Genomic DNA, 24,278 nt, shown 5'->3' on the forward strand with positions numbered 1-24,278 from the left:
CCTGTTCCACTGGTGCCTGGTTCAGCACCGGTCAGCTGCTTCACGCCGGACCTAGAGCAATCCGCTCCACCAGTGTGCAGTCCAGCTCCGGCCAGCGGGGCCAGACCGGAACAGGGGTACTTTGGGGGGTTGGAGAGGGAGTGGGGATCAGGCCCGGAGCCGGATCCGGATCCGCCGCCAAGGTGGAGTGCCCACCCGGTCCCTCCCCTGTGGTGTTTGGTTGGCGCGGCCGGAGTCCGCGCCTTTAGGGGGGGGTACTGTCACGCCCTGGCTCTGGGGACACTTGTATGTTGAGCCAGGGTGTGAGTTTCCTTTGGGTATTCTAGTTTTTGTATATCTATGTTGGCCAGGGTGGCTCCCAATCAGAGACGGCTGTAGCTCGTTGTCTCTGATTGGGAGTCATACTTAGGTAGCCGTTAGGCATTCATTCATTGTGGTTTCTTGTTCCGTGTTGGTTCGTGTATGTAACCAGGGACGTCACGTTTTCGTTTTGTTGTTTTGTTCGTGTGATCATTATATAAATAAATATGTTCGCATTCAACGCTGCGCCTTGGTCCTCCTCTCTCACCGACGATCGTGACACCCATAGATCACTTCATTACTCCCTTTTTGTTTACAAAGCTCTACTACATAAGTTTTCAACTTACATAACTTCGTTGTTAAAGTATAAAAACATGAGATATCAAACCCGTTCACATTATTGTCTCACCTATTTTGAAATTTTTGTTTTCATCATAGCCAGGAATATTTATTTTCAGAGGAACCATCAGAAATGTTCATGTTGCCTAAAACACCTGCCTCACTGTTAGCCTACTGCAATATTATGTTGTCAGAAACATAAAATATGGTCATTTGACGATGTCCAGCAGAATTAGCTCTCATCAGCTCGTGGACAGAGCATTGTGCTGTACTCAAAAACAGAGACCGGTAATTGGCTATCTGCAAATTGAATTGACTCCCTTGTTCAAACAAACATTAGCTGTGAGTTAAAGGTTGATATTAATACAAATTAATTACTGAATGTCTCTTCCGGGCAGGACCGTGGAAGCATGAGCTGTTGACAACATTTACAGTCATCTGATGCTGTTGCACATTGCCCCAGGTTTCCTCACAGGGAGATCTGAGAGGAGAAACATGGTAGACAGAGACTCCCCTCTCAGATATACACAGATACAGTGCATTCAGAAAGTATTCTGACCCCTTGACTTTTTCCACATTTTGTTACGTTATAGCCTTATTCTAAAATTGATTAAATTAAAAATGTTCCATTTCAATCTACACACAATACCCTATAATGACAAAGTGAAAACAGGTTTTTAGAAATGTTTGGTAAATTTATTAAAAATAGAAAACAAAAATACCTTATTTACATAAGTATTCAGACCCTTTACTCAGCCCAGGATTGTGTGTAGTCCTTAGTACACTCACACACAAGCTCTGGAGAGAAAGAGAGACACAGGTTCAGTCTATTAAAAAACGTCCCTTCACAGATGCCACCATTTTCAAAATATTACTCATTTAAATGTGAACTCTTGTGTCTCCCAACACATCTGCGACTACTCTAACATCAGCTAAGGACAAAACACTTCTTCAATTTGATCACTAATCACCATTTGTGTGTGGAAATGGCCTGTTATCGCTCATCCTCTCCCTTTAAATGCTTCGGTTCTTCCAGGATTAAGTATTACTTATTGGAATGAATGCTGGTCCAAAAGTAGTACACTATAGCTGAAGTAGCGATTTGGTTTAGAGAGATTTGGGCCGGCATTCAATCCAAGGCGACTTGTAAATCAATGCACTATAACAGACTTTTTAAGAGCCTTTTAAAGATGTTTGATTCAACATGGGCAGCATTTGCTGTGAATGTGAGGATCTCCGCGAATGTTGGTGATAATGCCTTTTTTTTAAAGTATTGTCGGCTATCTAGTATGCTGCTTTATAACGCGCCTTGGATTGAATCCCAGCATTTGTCTATATATTTAATCTATAGCTTCTACTGTTCACAAGAACCTTGGACATGATTGCAATTACATGGTAATCACAAGTAAAAGTCTGTTTTATTGCAAACAGAAATAAATTGCGTAGAAGAGTGCTATCTGTGACGCCTGATCTGCCTGATCATGCCTTTCTGACAATGTATCACAGATATGCATTAAAGCTCATTGGTGGCTCTGAGGTTGAATCATTGTTTAAAATCCACTACGTTACAGACAGAGGAAGTTGCTCTCAAATCAAAAGAACCATTACTTTTGCAAACAGAAAGAAATTGTGTGAGTTTATATGAAAAGATTTGCTCCTAAACGTATTTAGATTTGCCACACAAAGAGATGTGAAGATCTTTGCAATCAAGACGTCTTTGTTTTTTATTAGGGGCTCACAGCGAAGCGATAATGTTTTTTCCTTGATATGGTCAAATAACTTTTTTCCTTATTTGGCACACAGAAACTATAGGCCATGAGTAACTAGGTGAAAAAGAATGGCACCTATTGGCGCTGTTATAAGCAGTCTCACTTAAACTCTCATATGAGCCAAGCCGTTTGACCTAGAGACTTGAAACTTCATATGTAGGAGTTTTTCGTCATGGTGAACTAATTTGCCTCAAGGGTACAGGAAAGATTTTCCTCCATCTTGGAAATTGTGTAAAATCTTTTTTTTTTAAACATCTCATGAATCATAAGTTAAGAGATGGCTGAGTTATTGATAAATCATCAAATCAGAATTTACATGTTTATTTATATCCTTTGTAAATCCCCTTAACAACAGCCTAGAAACTTTGTAGGGTAATCAAAGACATTACCGTGATGAGCCATGTTAAATTTGGCTTTGATATCTTAAAAAATAAGGAAATTATAAACAATTCACTACGGTAATGCTTAATGCTTAAAATAATCATAATAATATTCTCATGGACTAAAATTCAGATTCACTCCAAATTTGATCTTTGGACTCTTCACAATAGTCCCTAAAGAGTTTTAGAAAATAACATTGATGCATTCAAAGATGGCTATTAGTAAGTATTCACACACCTTGACTTTTTCCCTATTTTCTTGTGTTACAGCCTGAATTGAAAATGTATTAAATTGAGATTTTGTGTCACTGGCATACACACTGTGCCCTATATCAAAGTGGAAATATGTTTGTTTTATTTTATTTGGGAAATGTATTAAAAATGAAAAGCCGAAATGTCTTGAGTCAACCCCTTTGTTATGGCAAGCCTAAATAAGTTCAGGAGTAAAAATGTGCTCAACAAGTCACATAATAAGTTGCATGGAATAATAGTGTTTAACATGACTTTTGAATCACTACCTCATCTCTGTAAACCACACATACAATTATATGTAAGGTCCCCCAGTTGAGCAGTGAATTTCAAACACAGATTCAACCACAACCACTAGGGGGATTTTCCAATGCCTTGCAAATAAGGGCACCTATTGGTAGATAGGTCAAAATAAACATAAAGTAGACATTGAATATCCCTTTGAGCATGGTGATGTTATTAATTACACTTTGGATGGTGTATCAATACACCCAGTCACTACAAAGATACGGGCGTCCTTCCTAACTTAGTTGCTGGAGAGGAGGAAAACCACTCAGGGATTTAATGGTTGTGATAGGAGAAAACTGAGGATGGATCAACAACATTGTAGTTACTTCACAATACTAACCTAAATGACAGACTGAAAAGAAGGAAGCCTGTACAGAATACAAATATTCCAAAACATGCATCCTGTTTGCAATAAGGCACTATACTAAAACTGCAAAAAATGTGTCAAAGAAATTAACTTTTTGTCCTGAATACAAAGCCTTATGTTTGGGGCAAATCCAACACAACACATCACTGAGAACCATGCTTCATATTTTCAAGCATGGTGGTGGCTGCATCATGTTATGGATATGCTTGTCATCGGCAAGGACTAGGGAGTATTTTTGGGGGATAAAAATAAACGGAATAGAGCTAAGCACAGGCAAAATTCTAGAGGAAAACCTGGTTGAGGGCTTTCCAGCAGGCCAAATATACACTGGAGTTGCTTACCAAGACGACGTTGAATGTTCCTGAGTGGCCTAGTTACAGTTTTGACTTAAATCGGCTTGAAAATCCATGGCAAGACTTGAAAATGGCTGTCTAGCAATGATCAACAACCAACTTGACAGAACTTGAAGAATTATAACAAATAGTAGCGTGCAAATATTGTACAATCCAGATGTGCAAAGTTCTTAGAGACTTAGACAGAAAGACTCACAGTTGTAATCGCTGCCAAAGGTGATTCTAACATGTATTGACTCAGGATGTGAATGCTTATGTAAATCAGATCTCAGTATTTCATTTTCAATAAATTGCAGAGATTTCTAAAAACATGTTTTCACTTTGTCATTATGGGGTATTGTGTTTAGATGGGTGAGAAACAAATAAATTGAATCCATTTTGAATTCAGGCTGTAACACAGCAAAATGTGGAATAAGTCAAGGGGTATGAATACTTTCTGAAGACACTATAAATATACCTTTCTAATATTGAATTGCACAGCCTTTTGCCCTCGGAACAGCCTTAATTCGTCGGGGCATGACCTCTACAAGATGTCAAAAGCGTTCCATACGGATGCTGGTCCATGTTGACTCCAATGCTTCCCACAGTTGTTTAAAGTTGCCTGGAAGTCCTTTGGGTTGGACCATTCTTGATACACATGTGAAACTGTTGAGTGTGAAAAACCCAGCAGCGTTGCAGTTCTTGACACACTCAAACTGGTGCGCCTACCCCGTTCAAAGGCACTGAAATATTTTTGTCTTGCCCATTCACCCTCTGAATGGCACACATACACAATCCACGTCTCAATTGTCTCAAGACTTAGAAATCCTTATTTAACCTGTCTCCTCCCCTTCATCTACACTGATTGAAGTGGATTTAACAGGTGACATCAATAAGGAATCATAGCTTTCACCTGGATTCAACTGGTCAGTCTGCCATGGTGTTCCTAATGTTTTGTACCATCAGTGTAAACGCAGTTCAAACAAATATTTTATTTGAAATGAAAATGATTGTGCCAAATCATACCATATCATACCATGCTACAAAACCAACGAGCTCAGTAAATACAGTTGTGGCCTAATATATTGAAATCCTTTAACTTTTCTTAAATAATTAATTTCTTATAAAATGTGTTGAAATTGAAAATAACTTTCTCTCCATTTATTCTTATTGGATTTTCAACATTGCAGAATGTGGTGTATTGCAGTGAATGGTGTAAGCCGAAGCACTGCCACAATGCGTAATACTTTACCACAAACACAGCAGCAGAAGCGAACTCCTTCCTCAGCTACTCTTTCATCAGTGTGAGGCAACAACAAGGCGAGTTTCCCCAGAAAGCTGCGAAGTGCTGGGGAAGCTGTGAAGCCAGCTGTAGACTATTGCATCTTTGTGTTTGTGTTTGTGTTTGTATTTGTATTTATTAGGGATCCCCATTGCCAAGGCAGCGGCTACTCTTCCTGGGGTCCAAACACATTAAAGCACTTTCATTACATATAAAACAAAAGATAAAACAGTACATCATATAACATTATTACACCACTACATATCTACAATACAAAATGTAAAATACAAAATGTATATTACCAACATACAACAATATTACAATGTATGCGTATGTCTCTACCTTTGTGTGTTTCTTCAGAGTCCCCGCTGTTCCATAAGGTGTACTTTTACCAGTTTTTTAAATCTGATTCTTCTGCTTGCATCAGTTACCTGATGTGGAATAGAGTTCCATGTAGTCATGGCTCTATGTAGTACTGTGCGCCTCCCAAAGTCTGTTCTGGACTTGGGGATTGTGAAGAGACCTCTGGTGGCATGTCTTGTGCGGTATGCATGGGTGTCCGAGCTGTGTGCTAGTAGTTTAAACAGACAGCTCGGTACATTCAGCTTGTCAATACTTCTTACAGAAACAAGTAGTGATGACGTCAATCTCTCCTCCACGTTGCGCCATGAGTGATTGACATGCATGTCATTAATGTTAGCTCCCCGTGTCCTTTTAAGGGCCAGCCGTGCTGCCCTGTTCTGAGCCAACTGCAATTTTCCTCAGTCCCTCTTTGTGGCACCTGTACACACAACTGAACAGTAGTCTAGGTGCGACAAAACTAGGGCCTGTAGGACCTGCCTTGTTGATAGTGTTGTTAAGAAGGCATAGCAGCCCTTTATTATTTACAGACTTCTCCCAATCTTAGCTACTGTTGTCTCAATACGTTTTGACCATGACAGTTTACAATCCAGGGATATTCCACTCATCTAAATTTCATTGATACACACTGTAAGCTGATGAGTTGTGTCAAGAAGAGACAGAAGATACTGTGTCAGTTGACAAGTCACATAGAAAAGGTGATCTTGTACAATGTTGCATGGGGCAGAAATGGCATACAGTGGGGAAAAAAAGTATTTAGTCAGCCACCAATTGTGCAAGTTCTCCCACTTAAAAAGATGAGAGAGGCCTGTCATTTTCATCATAGGTACACGTCAACTATGACAGACAAATTGAGAAAAAAAAATCCGGAAAATTACATTGTAGGATTTTTTATGAATTTATTTGCAAATTATGGTGGAAAATAAGTATTTGGTCACCTACAAACAAGCAAGATTCCTGGCTCTCACAGACTTGTAACTTCTTCTTTAAGAGGCTCCTCTGTCCTCCACTCGTTACCTGTATTAATGGCACCTGTTTGAACTTGTTATCAGTATAAAAGACACCTGCCCACAACCTCAAACAGTCACACTCCAAACTCCACTATGGCCAAGACCAAAGAGCTGTCAAAGGACACCAGAAACAAAATTCTAGACCTGCACCAGGCTGGGAAGATTGAATCTGCAATAGGTAAGCAGCTTGGTTTGAAGAAATCAACTGTGGGAGCAATTATTAGGAAATGGAAGACATACAAGACCACTGATAATCTCCCTCGATCTGGGGCTCCACGCAAGATCTCACCCCGTGGGGTCAAAATGATCACAAGAACGGTGAGCAAAAATCCCAGAACCACACGGGGGGACCTAGTGAATGACCTGCAGAGAGCTGGGACCAAAGTAACAAAGCCTACCATCAGTAACGCACTACGCAGTGCCAGACGTGTCCCCCTGCTTAAGCCAGTACATGTCCAGGCCCGTCTGAAGTTTGCTAGAGTGCATTTTGATGATCCAGAAGAGGATTGGGAGAATGTCATATGGTCAGATGAAACCAAAATATAACTTTTTGGTAAAAACTCAACTCGTCGTGTTTGGAGGACAAAGAATGCTGAGTTGCATCCAAAGAACACCATACCTACTGTGAAGCATGGGGGTGGAAACATCATGCTTTGGGGCTGTTTTTCTGCAAAGGGACCAGGACGACTGATCCGTGTAAAGGAAAGAATGAATGGGGCCATGTATCGTGAGATTTTTAGTGAAAACCTCCTTCCATCAGCAAGGGCATTGAACATGAAACGTGGCTGGGTCTTTCAGCATGACAATGATCCCAAACACACCGCCCGGGCAACGAAGGAGTGGCTTCGTAAGAAGCATTTCAAGGTCCTGGAGTGGCCTAGCCAGTCTCCAGATCTCAACCCCATAGAAAATCTTTGGAGGGAGTTGAAAGTCCGTGTTGCCCAGCGACAGCCCCAAAACATCACTGCTCTAGAGGAGATCTGCATGGAGGAATGGGCCAAAATACCAGCAACAGTGTGTGAAAACCTTGTGATGACTTACAGAAAATGTTTGACCTGTGTCATTGCCAACAAAGGGTATATAACAAAGTATTGAAAAACTTTTGTTATTGAACAAAAACTTATTTTCCACCATAATTTGCAAATAAATTCATAAAAAATCCTACAATGTGATTTTCTGGATTTTTTTTCTTCATTTTGTCTGTCATAGTTGACGTGTACCTATGATGAAAATTACAGGCCTCTCTCATCTTTTTAAGTGGGAGAACTTGCACAATTGGTGGCTGACTAAATACTTTTTTTCCCCACTGTACATTGTGCTACACCAATCATTTTTTACTGCAGCCAACTGCTTTACAATACTTGCCACAACACTCTTATTTCTGATGTGTTCTACGTACGTACTGTATAAGGATACTGAAAGCGTAGGCCTGACATTTCTCAACATGCTCACAACCGTACATTGAATACAAATTATTTTTAAAATGTGGTTTGCAGTAAACAAAAAAAAAATGGAGCATGTTAAGTTATAGCCAAATGCTGTAAAACAAAAATATTTGCCATTTACTATTCCATCTATTCAGCATTTCAAAAATATCTGTTTTGAAATAGTATCATACGTTTAATTAGCATTTCATTATCTGATGTAATTATTTGTATTTATTATGGATCCCCATTAGCTGCTGCCAAGGCAGCAGCTACTCTTCCTGGGGTCCAGCAAAATTAAGGCAGTTCATACAATTTTAAAAACATTACAATACATTCACAGATTTCACAACACACTGTGTGCCCTCAGGCCCCTACTCCACCACTACCACATATCTACAGTACAAAACCCCATGTGTACGTGTGTGTATAGTGCGTATGTTATCGTGTGTGTGTATGCATGTGTCTGCGCCTATGTTTGTGTTGCTTCACAGTCCCCGCTGTTCAATACATTTTTTTTTAGCTGTTTTTTAAATCTAATTTCACTACTTGCATCAGTTACTTGATGTGGAACAGAGTTCCATGTAGTCATGGCTCTATGTAGTCATGGCTCTATGTAGTACTGTGTGCCTCCCATTGTTGACTAAACCAAATGTTCTTGTGGTATTTCACCAAAAACGTTTATTTTGCATGATTTTTGTTTATTTTGTATTTTATTTCACCTTTATTTAACCAGGTAAGCCAGTTGAGAACAAGTTCTCATTTACAACTGCGACCTGGCCAAGATAAAGCAAAGCAGTACGATAAAAACAAAAACACAGAGTTACATATGGGGTAAACAAAACAAAGTCAAAAATACAACAGAAAATATATATACAGTGTGTGCGAATGTAGTAAGTTATGGAGGTAAGGCAATAAATAGGCCATAGTGAAAAATAGTCACAATTTCGTATTAACACTGGAATGATAGATGTGCAAAAGATGATGTGCAAATAGAGATACTGGGGTGCAAATTAGCAAAATAAATAACAATATGGGGTAGTTGGGTGGGCTAATTTCAGAATGGCTGTGTACAGGTTCAGTGATCGGTAAGCTGCTCTGACAACTGATGCTTTAAGTTAGTGAGGGAGATAAGAGTCTCCAGCTTCAGAGATTTTTGCAGTTCGTTCCAGTCATTGGCAGCAGAGAACTGGAAGGAATGGCGGCCAAAGGAGGTGTTGGCTTTGGGGATGACCAGTGAGATATACCTGCCGGAGCGCAGACTACGGGTGGGTGTTGCTATGGTGACCAGTGAGCTAAGATAAGAATGACTCAGTGGTGAGAGATGTGTTCAGGGTTATTATACTGTTTGGAGAAATATAAGTCCTAAATACTATGCTGCCGTATAGCTATAGCCCATGTTTTATCTTTATATACATGCCCTCAGTTTATCCTAATTGCTCCTTTTTTATAGTTATGTTTAGACCTGGCAGCCTCCTAAGTTTAGAGATGTTACATGTTCAGCCCATTCCCTTTACCTAGTCACCTGGCACTACCTTGCCATTCACGCACCTTTATGTTGATGTGTTCCCCTCGTCTCCCTTCCAGACCATCCCAACTTAACCTTCCTAATGGCCTTACAAGCCCCAACTCAAACTCCATTAACCTCCATTAACCAACCTCCAACCCTACCTCCCCCCCCGTGCCTCTGTGTTCGATCTTTAATAAATATGTGAATAAATAGAATTATTTGATTCCTCCTCTTCATCGCTTTCTAACCAATGTGCCATGGTGGCAGTAACAATCCTGAACTAGCCTATAATACAGTCCAACTAGTCCTTCCTTCGTTTTAACTCCAATTAATGCAAACAAGGTCGTGGATCTTCCGGCAGGACAACATCACCAAACACACATCACAGCAAGAATTGCTAGACTGTTCTTGAGTGGCCAGCAATGAGTACAGATATGAATCCCATCGAAAACCTATGGAAAGATCTGAAAACACAGTTGGTTGAAGGCACCCCTCAAACATTGAAGGATTGGAGCAGTTTACATCTGAAGAGGGGGCCAAATTGCCCGTAGAAAGCTGCAGCAAGCTCATTGATGGCTACAAGAAGCATTTTCCGGCAGTTAAAGTATTTTCGCCAAAGACTGTGCAACCAAGTATACTGGGTGCTAATACTTTTGTAAATGCCATTTGTCCTTTTTCTTAATTAAAATTGTAAACTTAAGTTTCACAAAAAATGTTTTTTTAATGCTGTATTGAAAATCCAATAAGTGTGGAGACCAACATTGAATTACATGTATTTAATTTATGGTGCAAGGGTGCCAATATATTAGACCTCAACTGTATATACATGAGACCTCAAGATATGCAATATTTATAGAAAAAAATTATACACTGAAAAAATGAAAATGAAAAGCCAAAGATTGCACATTATCAGCATTATTCTTCACTGGTCCTTACTGTTGGTGTCCCTTTGCATCTTAATAGTTTGAAACAATGGTAAAAAAAATCACCACAGAAATTCTAATAAAAAGCAACCTTCCATGTCTTTATATTGCCATCAATATTCTATTTTTCTTGCAGAGGTTTTGTTTAATATCTTGTTGATACATATAGAACAATGACAATTGAAATTCTGAACAGGTGAACATTGTTAACTGAAATGATTTGATCACATTCACATGCATTTGAAATGAAGGTCCATTTCCATGGTCTCTTGCCCATTATCAATTGGAAACTAGCCACGAGGGCAGAGCTCTTCACTCCTGTTCCTGTTCGGAAAGTATTAAGACCCCTTGACTTTTTCCACATTTTGTTACGTTACAGCGTTATTCTAAAATTGATTAAAATAGTTTATTTCCCTCATCAGTCTACCCCATAATGACAAAGTAAAAACAGTTTATTTGAAATGTACCCTTTACTCAGTACTTTGTTGAAGCACCTTTGACAGCGATTACAGCCTTGAGTCTTCTTGGGTATGACGCTACAAGCTTGGCACACCTGTATTTGGGGAGTTACTCCCATTCCTCTCTGCAGATCCTCTCAAGCTCTGTCAGGCTGGATGGGGAGCGTCGCTGCACAGCTATTGTCAGGTCTCTCCAGAGATGTTCGATCGGCTTCAAGTCCGGGCTCTGGTTGGGCCACTCAAGGACATTCAGAGACTTGTCCCGAAACCACTCCTGCATTGTCTTGGCTGTGTGCTTAGGATCGCTGTCCGGTTGGAAAGTGAACCTTGGCCCCAGTCTGAGGTCCTGAGCGCTCTGGAGCAGGTTTTCATCAAGGATCTCTCTGTACTTTGCTTCGTTCAGCTTTCCCTCGATCCTGACTAGTCTCCCAGTTCCTGCCGCTGAAAAACATCCCCACAGCATGATGCTCCCACCACCATGCTTCACCGTAGGGATGGTGCCAGGTTTCCTCCAGACGTGACGCTTGGCATTTAGGCCAAAGAGTTCAATCTTGGTTTCATCAGACCAGAGAATCTTGTTTCTCATGGTCTGAGAGTCCTTTAGGTGCCTTTTGGCAAACTCCAAGCGGAGGAGTGGCTTCTGTCTGGCCACTCTACCATAAAGGCCTGATTGGTGGAGTGCTGCAGAGATGGTTGTCCTTCTGGAAGGTTCTCCCATCTCCACAGAGGAAATCTGGAGCTCTGTCAGAGTAACCATCGGGTTCTTGTTCACCTTCCTGACCAAGGCCCTTCTCCCCCGATTGCTCAGTTTAGCCCGGGCAGCCAGCTCTTGGAAGAGTTTTGGTGGTTCCAAATGTCTTCTACTTATGAATGCTGGAGGCCACTGTGTTCTTGGGGACCTTCAATGCTGCAGAAATGTTTTGGTACCCTTCCCCAGATCTGTGTCTCGACACAATCCTGTCTTAGAGCTCTACGGACAATTCCTTTGTGCCTTTCCAAATCATGTCCAATCAATTGAATGTACCACAGGTGGACTCCAATGAAGTTGTAGAAACATCTCAAGGATGATCAACGGAAACAGGATGCACCTGAGCTCAATTTCTAGTCTCATAGCAAAGGGTCGGAATACTTATGTAAATCAGGTATGGCGCAGTGGTCTAAGGCACTGCATCGCAGTGCTAGCTGTGCCACTAGAAATCCAGATTCGAGTCCAGGCTCTGTCGCAGCCAACCGCGACCGGGAGACCCATGGGCGGCGCCCAATTGGTCCAGCGTCATCCAAGGTAGGGGAGGGTTTGGCTGGCAGGGATGTGGGTTTGTTTCCCACGGGGGGCCAGTATAAAAAATTAATAATAAAATATAAAAAAAACGTATGCTTTCATTAACTTTAAGTCGCTCTGGATAAGAGCGTCTGCTAAATGACTAAAATGTAAGGTATTTCAGTTCTTTATTTTGAATACATTTGCCAATATTTCTAAAAACCTTTTTGCTTTGTCATTATGGGGTATTGTCTTTAGATTGATAAGGGGAAAAAAATATTTTATTGACAGAATAAGGCTACAGCCTAATTCTATAATACAAAATGTGGAAAAAGTCAAGGGGTCTGAATACTTTCCGAATGCACTGTATTTACTGTCTCCCTCTAGAAGCAGGAGTGAAGAACATTAGCGAGGATAGCCCCTCAGCACAGACAAGGCATCCCCTCCTGTTCCCTCTGCCCCCCCAGCTGTCTCACACTGCCAATCTCACTGGGCTGCTTCAGTCTCAGAGGCTTATGGCTCTTCAACCTGTAAGCCAATGTCAGGAAAATCGCATCGACATGCTCCTTCTCGGCAGGGTCCTTCGCCGATGTCTCAAATAGGGGGAAGTTGTAACCATCAGCCAAGCGCTGGGCTAACGCTGTCGGCACCTCCAGCCTGCCCCTCAGGTCACACTTGTTGCCCACCAAGATGCAAGGTACCATTGGGCAGACAGAGTGACGTCCACACTCCTCGATCCACTCTGGCAGGCTCTCAAAGGAGGCGAGGCTGGTCACGTCGTAGATGAAGATGACGGCATGAACATTGCGGTAGTAGTGCTCCACCATGCTCTTACGGAAACGCTCCTGCCCCGCTGTGTCCCAGATCTGCAACTGAATACAAAAGTATATAATGTAAAGTGCCGGTCCCATGCTTCATGAGCTGTAATAAAAGAGTCCAGAAATATTCTATACTGAACAAAAATATAAATGCAACAATAAAAATGTTACTGAGTTACAGTTCCTATAAGGAAATCAGTCAATTTCAATTAATTCAATAGGCACTAAGCTATTTATTGGATTTCACATGACTGGGCAGGGGTGCAGCCATGGGGTGGGCCTGGGATGCATAGGCCCATCCACTTGGCAGCCAGCCATCCAATCAGAATGGGTTTTCCCCCCACAAAATAGCTTTATTACAGAGAGAAATACACCCCCCCCCCCCCCCTAATATTCAGAGTGGTAGCAGAGGTGAGTCTGATTAATCAGGCTGTAATTCACAATGAATTGGTATATACAGCCTGAGACATTTGTGCAGAAAAATGTGTTCATGTTCCTTACGAGCCAGAATGTTGAACAAAATTACATTTAAACTTACTCTACCATTTGTCTGTGCAGTTTGTGCTTCTGCTCCTTGAAATTTCAGGCAAAATATTCAAAAGGAAAGTATTGTTTACATGACTTTTTAGAGAGCTGGTGCTTTCAGAAAGTATTCATACCCCTTAAGTTATTCCACGTTGTGTTACAGCCTAAATTCAAAATGTATTAAAATTTATTTGTTTTTCCTCACCAATCTACACACAATACCCTATAATGACAAAGTGAAAACGTTTTTTAGAAATGTTTTCAAACAGAAATATCAAATTCAGACGCCTTTGCTATGACACTCTAAATTGAGCTCAGGTGCATCCAATTCCCTTTGATCATCCTTGAGACGTCACAAAAACTTGATTGGAGTCCACCTGTGTCCAATTCAATTGTTTGGACAAGATTTAAAAAGAAACACCTGTCTATATAAGGTCCCACAGTTAACAGTGCATGTCAGAGCAGAAACTATACCATGACGTCCAAGGAACTATCCGTAGATCTCCGAGGTAGAATTGTGATGAGGCATATATCTGGGAAAGGTATAAAACTATTTCTAGAGTGTTGAAGGTTTCCAAGAGCACAGTGATCTCAAACTATGGAACTACCCAGACTTTGCCTAGAGCTGGCCGTCCGACCAAACTGAGCAACCGGGCAAGAAGGACCTTAGTCAGGGATGTGACCAATGACCACAGAACTACAGAGTTCCTCGGCTGAGATGGGAGAACCTATCAGAAGGACAACAGTCTCTACAGCGCTTCAACAATCTGGGCTTTAAGGGAGAGTGGCCAGACTGAAGCCACTCCTGAGAAAGGCACATGACGGCACACCTGGAGTTTGCAAAAAGGCCTGTGAAAGACAGAGCATAAGTCAAAATATTCTGTGGTCTGATGAGACAAAACTTGAACTCTTTGGCCTGAGTGCAAAGAGCTATGTCTGGAAAAAAACAAGGCACAGCTCATCACCCATCTAACACCATCCCTACCGTGAAGCACGGTGGTGGCAGCATCAAGCCATGGGATGCTTTTCAGCTGTAGGGACTGGGAGACTGATAAGGATGGAGGGAACAATGAATGGAGCCAAATACAGGCAAATCCTTGATGAGATCCTGCTTCAGAGTGCAAACAACCTTAGACTGGGGCGAAGATTTACGTTCCAACAGGACAATAACCCCAAGTATACAGGCACATCAACACTGGAATGGCTTCAGAACAAGAATGTGAAAGTCCTTGAGTGGCCCAGCCAAAGCCCACACTTCAATCCCATTGAATTTAACAGGAGTTGAGAAAATCTGCAAGGAATAAATGGGAGAAAATCCCAAAATCCAGATGTGCAAAGCTGATATGCCAAAGGTGCTTCTACAAAGTATCGACTCAGGGATGTGAATATGTATTTCGTTTTCAATAAATGTGCAAACATTTCTAAAAACGTGTTTTCACTTTGTCATTATGGGGTATTGTGTGTAGGGTGAGAAATAATACATTTTGAATTCACATTATAAAAAAAATAAAATGTGGAATAAGTCAAGGGGTATGAATACATTCTGAAGGCACAAGGCACATTCTATGGTTTGGTTAGGCATAAGGAAAAATTAGTTTTATTGGATATTCGGATATTTAAATCTTCCAAAAAATCTATAATAAAACAAAGTGTTCTCCATCCTCCACTGATTCAGAATATTTTCCATTGTCATGAAATGCTAGGTTCAATAGCTATTGATGAGAGAACCGAATATCCTATATAAAACTAATTTGACCTACTGGCAGAAGTACAAACCTCACAGACAACCAGTAGAGTAAGTTTAAATGTAATTGTATTCAACATTCTGGCTGGTAAGGAACATTTACACGATTTTGCACACAAATGTGTCAGGCTGTATATACCAATTAATTGTGTATTACAGCCTGATTGGAAATGCTCTGAGACAGTTTGCGGAATAGGGAGGGGCCGGTTGACCAGTACAGTAATATGTCTGCAACCAAGCTTGAGCAAGATACCAATAGGTATTTAATATTAAATACGATATGTTGTAGCGGTAGCCTATTAAGGGCATTTTAACACAGAATAAATACAAAAATGGGACAGATGCACCTACGGTAGGCTACAAGCCTACAAATGATGTGTGCCCCGCATTTGATGTCCCGTTATTCGGTGTGGCGCATTAGCTACAATGTTACCTATCACCAGGCTATACCGCAGGGATCAGTTATATCGTACAATGTAACACATAACTTATTCATGACCATGATGATGACCATCTTACCTTGATACTTTCTCCATCGAGTTCTAGTGTTTTCTCCCTGAAATCAACCCCGATTGTTGCTTCTGGGTTTTTGAGAAATCTGCCGCCGCAAAACCTATATGTCAAACATGTTTTTCCGACGTTGGAGTCTCCTATCACAATAATCTTGAAAATGTTCGTTTGTAGCCCCTCGTATTCATGATGAGTTGATGATTCTAACAAACCTTCTCCGTTGAAAACGATATCGAAATCTTTTTCATTTTTGTATTCAATTGCCATCGCTCATTTTCTTCAATCTGAAGGAACATCGCGCGAGAGTGTGACCGCAACATCGGGATCAACCCAGAGGAAAACGCGAAGCGAGAGGATTTACTCCTCCCCGCTTTATATTAAATCCTCCCGCGTGAGATAATACCTTTTTTGTGAGGAGGTCTATGAGATAGATTGTAGAATTACGTGAGTCTTAATTGATCAAATAAAAGTTACGTAATGTTTAGGCTGTTACAAATGTAGTGATATAAGTGGATGCACGTGACATTCTGGCAACTTTGAGAAAAACGACATAGTTGTGCCTGTTATTCAAGCGCGTATCTGCCCACTCATTGGCTAGAATGGTCCCACCTGATCTCGCCTCCTCATGCATGCCTTCCATCTTCGAGGACATGCATTTCCATTGTCACAGGACACTTGACTATCTTGTAAATTTAATAGAAAGTCTTAGATCACCCTCAATCAACCACTACGGGAAGGTCTCAATTGCATAATCATCACGTCCTCGCCTCCTTCTCAAAACTCATTGGAGGAGAAGGTCAGAGGGGCGGAACCTCAGAAGAGAGAGGAACGCAAGGGGGATGTGATTGAGATTCTCCCATTGTCACCAACTTCAATATGCCCTGGGAATGATACTTTGAATCATTTTAATAAATCAAGGATATATATTTCGCATCTGAGATCATTCAGCATATGCTTGAGAAATTGTTGAGATGCCTCTAATGCTTTCTGCCGCTTCAGATTTAGTCCAAAGAAATGAGTGACAGAGGAACAACTCAGTCAATTTCAGCAGAAACAGATTTATTTCACAGTAGGGTTTTTTCTACAAACCAACACATGTAGCCTATTAAAACAGCCAAAAAATACATCATTATAAACCAAGCCCTGTGTGCTGATGGTTAAAAGCATGTATCCTAAAAACAGATAAAACATTCCAACTCTGATCTAAGCTCCTCTGGCTGTGTCACATGATATGCACGTCAGAAACAATGAGTGGCAATGACTTTATGAAGGCTATATGATCATTTTTGCAACATGCATGACATTTTCCAGAGAATGGAATTATAACTCTTAAAGAGCAAACAATATTTCAGACGTCAGGCCCTTAAAAATGTGTAGAAACAATAATGCTCTCCATTCTTATCTATATTCTCACACAATGGACATATTAATTACATGAAGCAGAAACACTAGCAGTAAAATAAGGTTAAAATTATTATCACTATTGTGATTTTCATAATACAACAGCATACTTTTACAATCATTTAACTTAAATTCAAAATAAGTTATTTTAATCATGGCATACTGGCTATTGCTCAAGTTTAACCTGAGAGAGTATAGGCCTACATACTGTAGCTTCATACATGTCTTCATCCATGTAATTATATAGTACATACTGTATCATGGAGAAGAATTGCTCAAACCCCCCACACAGGCCTCGAGGCCCCCATTATTAGCCAAATAATGATCATTCTGTGCAAAAATCTCACTTTAGACAGACCCACTGGATGGGCAGTTTCTGTACATATGGTAGAAGTCACCATGTCAGTATAGGTTTTTATGACCTGCTTTGATCCGGAAATACCCTGTGGTCTTCTCTCTGCCTTAATGTCGCCTAATCACTTATCTCACACATTGAGATAGGTGAGAGCAAGGCTTTCGCTACACTGCTTTCAGCAATCTGATCATCTCAGAACAAACAGTGATTATTTCAAGGAGATGAGGAGGGATAGATGCATAAAGTATTCTATTCAAACAGGGCCTAGGTTTATTTGCAAAAACAGAATAAACCTGTCCAGTCTATTCACCAGTGGTCAACTCAAGGAAGAGTTTATTACTTTTTACAAAAGTATGTATTTTTGCTTGCCTGGGCTGATGTTGATTTAAAAAAAAAATAAAAAAATCATACTTTCAAGGTAAGGAAACAAATTAGTAATTTCATTATGAACAATCCCTTTAAGACAGGGGTTGTCATGGATTCAGCCGAGGCTGCTCCTCCTCCTTGCTCGGGCAGGCTTCGGCGTTCGTCGTCCCCGGAGTACTAGCTGCTGCCGATCGATGTTTCGGTGTTTGTCTTGTTTGGTCTTTATCGTTTACACCTGTTTCCCATTATGTTGGATTGTATTCCCTATATTAACCCCTGTCTCTCATTGGTATTTTGTGTGTTATTGTTTTGTTGTCATTCCGGCAGTTCATGTATGTACGGGTCTTTGTGCTTTCCTCCCTGTTTGGAGGTTTGTTGTTTTGTTCGTTGATTTTACTGTGTTCAGTAAAATACGTTGCCGGCCGCTCTGTGTCCTGCTTTTGACTTCGCTACCGCATACACGTCGCGTGACAGGGGTGGCCAATCCTGGCCATGGAGGGCTACAGTGTGTCCAGGCCAGAACAACCAAAACACCTTCATCCTATAGACCTAAATTAGTTAAATTAAGTGTGTTGAGCCAGAACAATTGCTCACACACACTGCAGCCCCCAGTGACAGTAAATGTCCCTCCCTGCTTTAGGACACAGCTAAGAAACAGTGCTTTTGCTAGCAGTTCTCATCTGAGAATGAACATTAGCTCCCAGAGTTCGAGTCTGCATACGTCAGGCCGTCAAAGTCCCAGTCGGCACTAGACCCGCTGTCATTGTCCTCCTCCGTGGCGAAGCGCTGAGCTGAGCCCAAACACGCCAGGTAGACGCGTGTCGAAACACACATGGGACCCAGGGAGGATCCAAACACGGTCGTCACATACTTCCAGCTGTCCCTGGTCGGGTCGTACTAGTGAATGAGAACTCTGTTCTTATTGTGCTGCAGTAAGGTCTGGGTGAGCAGAAGCAGCTTGCCATTGTGCTGAATCACCTGGTAGTTTAGAACCCCTCTATCAATGGGAACATCCCCCATCCTCCTCTACTCCCCTCGGATAGGGCTGTAGGCCTTCAGTACTGGTAAATCTCACAAACAGATGATCTGGTCCTGAAACACACAGGCTTTGTGGAGCTTGTTTCTTCTCAGCGAGCCACAGTGACGCCAGCGGTTCCTTTTGGGCTCGTTTCAGAGCATCCGCCACATGTTGACCACGTAGAGATGGTTGTTGGCCGTCACCGTCTGCATCTTGCCCAGGGAGTGCGGGAGAGTGGCTACGAATGTCTACTGGTTCCTCTGGATGCTGTAACACTCCACCTCCTTCAGTCTGGCATCTGTAGTGGGGTTCCTGCCACCCAGGATGTAAACATGACCACTGAGATAACCGATCCCAGCATGTACCCTTCCCAGCAGCTTCTCTGCTAACTCCTGACAGCAGTTCAGCAGAGGGTTGTACACCCAGAAGTGATTGGAGAGGTGTGAGGCTAGGTACAAATTGTTTTCTGGTGTGGCATGTTCATAGGTGAAAAATGACTCCACAGACAAACTGTTGTAATCCTGACATCCTGACTGGTAAGGCTCATGAGAGGGGACACCATTGCGTAAAGTTCTTCAGAGTAAGGGTTGCAGCACATTATGTTGTCGTTTGGCAGCCCAAAGAAGTTGAGCAACTCTTTGGCACTCATACTATCCTGTGCTTAGGTATGTCTACCCCTGCAGATACTGCAATGCTGTCCTCCTCCACAGACCCTTCAATACATTGTGCAAGGTATTTTATCTATGCCAGGCGTCACCTTAAGGTCGTCCAGGTAAGCTTTGTCCTTGTCTGTAAACAAGCGCCACCGCACACATCGGAACACCTGCAAAGCGTCCTCTGTCTCCTCAGGAACATTGGCCTCGAATCCACTGCAACGCAGCTGAGCACACTTACATTTCACAGTCAACATCCAAGGTGTCTAATGACAGAATCTCTTTCATTTGTCTCAAGTCCAACTCACAAAGCTCTCTACCATTGCTACTTAGTTGGAAAAAGATCCTGGCAATGAAGGCCTGTGCCTTGACTTTTAGATCAGGATTGCCATAAATCTGCAAACTTTAAAATCCCCATGCAGTTGGAGAGGTCCAGCCTCCTGGTCATAAAGCTTGAGCAAGCTTGTCTGATGTACTCGAGCTGCAGCATATTAGCGGCCGTGTATAGCCTTTGCGCATTGCTTTCCGTGATTGTCACCCTACCGGTATAACAGTAGTCGATTATTACAGAAACGGAGACGCGGTCCACGCCGTGTATTTTCACTTTATATTGCGTGCTCTCGTTGAGACCACCTGTGAACATGCTTTTGAAGTAAGTGATGGCAGCAGCAAGAATGTTTCGGTTGCATGGTGGTGCCAGTGCAACCACTTTTGCCAGACTCTCCCACTCAATGATCCAGGGGCGCTTGGTCACATTCTACATGAATGGTAATGTCGGTGAGGAGCTGCGAGTCGTAGAATAATTTCAGTTCTTTTATCAAACCTCTGGCATGATTTACGTCATCCAGCTCCTCAGGACCACTGAAATAACTTAGTATTGAAGCCATTTTAATGAAGATACCGGTGGTCCGTTTTATTGAGGCGCTGTCGATGTCTAGGATTGTGCGTGTTGATCCAAACAACTGTCAATCGTAAATTAGTTTAGAATAAAACATTAATATTGCCAAATCATCAGATGGGAAGCAGCTTAGCTGTAACTAACTGGGACAGCTGTCTGCATACATCCAATGTTGGCTGACTTTGTTGTCGAATGATCAACGTGTATATTATGAATGAAAATGTTAGCATTGAATTTCAATCATTATTCCGATATAGATTGCAAAAATTTTAATAAATGGTCACCCGTTGAATTGATTTGCTATGGTTTATCTTCTAGCCATGGATAAATCCGTCTTGTTCTTAAGACATTATAGTCAGCTACGCTGTAGGCGCAAACAATCTTGCTACGGAATGCACGTGCCACCACATGGCACTGATAGGTTGCGTGCAAACGGGGCTGCATTAAGTATGGTTGAGCAATTTCAATTTCAGGAGGAATGGATACTTTGAAGTTTACTACTTGATTGGGTGATGCAACATTGTAACAATGCACGAAACATTTTATAATCAAGTATTGTCAGCGCATTCAAAAGCCTTCTTATAAATCCCTCTTGAACAAATTTCCGCCATTACTTCATTTTTAAACTACAGACATACAAGTCACCAGACCCAATCACACAGCCTGGTCTCATAGAGTAGACGTAACATAGTAAACGTAATTCTGGGACCCTCAAATAAGTATGATATGTTATGTTTGGTATATATACATAAGAGAGAAGGTTAGGGATAGATCAACATTTACTTGGGGGGTCCAACTCAAGGTGTCATAAAACCCTAACCCTAACCCTAACCCTAACCCTAACCCTAACCCTTCCCAATGTTACAAATATTTTCACATAACCCTCCCCTTGTACTGTAAAAAGAAAACTGCACACCCTCCCCCTAATAGAATTAACTCAAAATAATGTTTACGACTACAAATAACAATAACTGTAGCGACCCTGTGTTTATAAACGTGGATATTGACTTTGCCACTTTAGCTTGCTTTGTGGCACAGGCCATGCCACGCAGGGCTACGGGCCAGAAGGTCTCTAGTTGTGCCGTGATTGGCTCAGTGTTCTGTCACTCATGGGACACTACGTCACTGCAAAATCTAAGGGTAGAGCTCGAAAAGTCAAGCCCCTTGGGTGCTGCCATAGAGTTACATTAGAAGTGCCCATCCAAGAAGGCTCAAGGTCATTGGCCACAGATAAAATGATGTCAAATCACGTTATATCTACAGTAGCTTTGATTGGACTGATCTTGTCAACATCATACTTTCAAAATCTTAGCTAGCAGTCATCAGCATGAATCAAGTCGACAATCTACTGGCAAATCCTTTTTAATCCTTGTCATATGAAGAGAAATTATGAAGAGAAATAATTATAGATAAAACATATTGGTGCTCATCGGCCATTGGACATAAACATTACACAACAAGTTGGAAATCGTAAATTCAACAATGAGTGGTTTGGAAGGAATCAGTGGCTAACTGCAAGCATTGCAAAGCAATCACTAGCCTGCTTTTCAGTGGAGTGGGTGTGTGGTCCCAATTCTGGATTTAAGGGTTTATTTTCCAAGCTTTAAAATGATAAACAGTCAACATTGGCCATGCTGTCAATCCAGCATGATTTCTGCCACACTCAAAACAACTGTTAACTCGGAACTGGGAAATCTGACTACAGGGAGTTCAAGACAACTGGGAACATGGGAAAAAATGAGCTCCGACCAGGAAAATACGTTTTGAACGGTCATCCAACTCGGAATTGTAAGTCGGGAACTCTGGCCTCTTTCTAGAGCTACGACCTGAAGATCAGTGACATCATCATGATTCGATCAGTTGTCTTGAAAGCACCATAAATCCAGAGAATGCCAGAATTTGATGACAAAGTTTGACCATGAAGGACTGCCGCACCACCTTCCTGTTCAAGTGAGCACAACAAGGTGATTCCAAAAATGTATTGTACGCTGCTGCATAAATGATGTAATATGCCAGGGAGATATGTATACTGTAACTAAGAAAGTTATACTAAGTGTATGTTGTGTAGTAAGCTGTTAGTAGCCCATGTGCCTCACACTAATAATTTGGTCTATATTCCCCTCTTAATTTCGCCAACTATTCTGACTTGATGGTGCACATGTAGCCTATAACCTGTTTTAGAGAAATGTAATCATTGAATATTGTAAGAGCTTTCATTGTCTGCTTATATGCCCCCTTTATTTATCCCAAGGTTCTGACTTGATGTACAGGGAGAACCCTGTAAGAACGGCCCATGTTCTGAATTCTGTCGCTGTACATTTCAAAAGTTCTGAACAAATAGTTATATTGACTACGTCTGTCCTAGCTCACTCATTAATGTCTTAATCGAAATTACGGATTGCCTCTTATCCGCTTGTCGTCCCCTTCTGCCATAGTTTGTACATCTCAATTGTCAGTAGAAACCACATTTGTTTAAGCAAGTCAGCCATATCAGCTATGTTTTTTGAAAAGGCAGTAAATTAGGCTGAATGAACTTTTTCGCTGCCAGACAAGGCTCCGCTGAGAGCCAGGTGTAGCAGTGGTAATGTGTTGGGACAGCTTTATGTAGGCCCTAACAGTTTGTGGGCACAGTTTATCACCATTATAGTGCAACTAATGTATTGTTTAGTGTTGTGTTGTTTAGTGACTGTGCATCCCCAATGTTTTTGTTTTGTTTGCCCCACCAAGATTTACATGCTAAAATCGCCACTGATATATACACACAGTACAACGATTTTTAAGTGAACGGGATTGCACAAGAAAGTCGGGAACTTATTTCCATTGTGGTCCCTATTTTTTACATAAATACATCTACAATTACCAGGCAGGTCACCCATGATACAAGTCAGTATTCGACGTCCATCCATGTCTGAGAATGTCGGGAGATTACTTGGAAACCGGCCACTAGGGGCAACAGTGAGCGCTGTTACTTTCAATTAAGCCTTGTGGACAGAGATGGTGGATGGGCGTAAGCATCTGCCGCTGGTCCCAAAGAGCCAGACGTGTATAGCCGTAACTGAATTTTTTGTGACCTTATTTGACCTTTTCTTCTGCTTTAGAGACACGGTTCAATCCCACCCTGGGACACTACTTGTTGACAAATTAAAACTCTAAACAATCACAATACAGTAACTATTGGTCACTCTATTATTATTATTCTAATATGTATTCATTATAGAATTTTGTCAGTTATTAAAGATAATATTGATGATACATTTTGGTTGTTTTAAACTGCACTCTAGAGAGTTGTAGGCCTAGATATTTCCAATCCTAAAATATGTGTGTGTGTGTGTGTGTGTGAAAGAGAGAAGGAGTGTGTGTGCATGTTGTGTTTTATTTTTCCTTGTCAGCCATCTGCTTTTCTGCTTCATAAAAGGCTGAGGTCTGGAACTCCCTCTAGGTCATCTCTCTCTCTCTATTCCTTGGCCTTGATTACCTAACGACTCACCCTGAATTTAATTCCGCTGCTCTATCGATCGCTACATAAATTAATTGTCGAGAAGAAATGTCAGAATGGCCAGAGCAATTTGGATGGGTAGTTAGGGAATGGCCTTGGCACATACAAAATACTTTTGCAGGACAATAAACATATTTGCCTGCCACTCCTGGGAACCCTGTACATACTGTATGTGAGGGCTGTTGGGGCCGTTTCAACTCCAGATGACAAAACGTGCACACACGCCCAGAGGGTTGCAGGTCTGC

At 41.5% G+C, this 24,278-nt stretch overlaps 2 protein-coding genes across 2 annotated transcripts; both read right to left on the minus strand.

The window, feature by feature from the left end:
• Positions 1-10,371: 10,371 nt before the first annotated feature.
• LOC311143300 (ras-related protein Rab-33B) lies at positions 10,372-16,136 on the minus strand. Its single transcript, XM_084179127.1, has 2 exons — positions 15,856-16,136; positions 10,372-13,121 (listed from the first exon to the last, which is right to left on the minus strand). The coding sequence occupies exons 1-2, from the start codon at positions 16,111-16,113 to the stop codon at positions 12,672-12,674; spliced, it is 708 nt and encodes a 235-aa protein (XP_084035253.1). The 5' UTR covers positions 16,114-16,136; the 3' UTR covers positions 10,372-12,671.
• Positions 16,137-18,661: 2,525 nt separating this feature from the next.
• kbtbd7 (kelch repeat and BTB (POZ) domain containing 7) lies at positions 18,662-20,526 on the minus strand (the record flags this gene model as incomplete). The annotated part of the gene is given in 13 exon segments (XM_084179179.1): positions 18,662-18,865; positions 18,869-18,994; positions 18,998-19,039; positions 19,043-19,138; positions 19,142-19,234; positions 19,238-19,494; positions 19,497-19,637; positions 19,640-19,724; positions 19,726-19,848; positions 19,850-19,876; positions 19,880-20,033; positions 20,035-20,370; positions 20,372-20,526. Coding segments are annotated over 13 exon segments (1,839 nt in total).
• Between the last annotated feature and the right edge of the window lie 3,752 nt (positions 20,527-24,278).

This window comes from Coregonus lavaretus (genome assembly GCF_964263955.1).
Source record: "Coregonus lavaretus genome assembly, chromosome: 16".
NCBI classification, from domain to species: Eukaryota; Metazoa; Chordata; class Actinopteri; order Salmoniformes; family Salmonidae; genus Coregonus; species Coregonus lavaretus.

What these genes read in the sequence shown, in the direction of transcription:
- LOC311143300 (XM_084179127.1), bottom strand. Translation starts at nt 16,113, where the DNA reads ATGGCAATTGAATACAAAAATGAAAAAGATTTCGATATCGTTTTCAAC. An exon ending in TCGATGGAGAAAGTATCAAG is followed by an intron (nt 13,122 to 15,855) that starts GTAAGATGGTCA and finishes TTTTGTATTCAG; the next exon opens with TTGCAGATCTGGGACACAGC.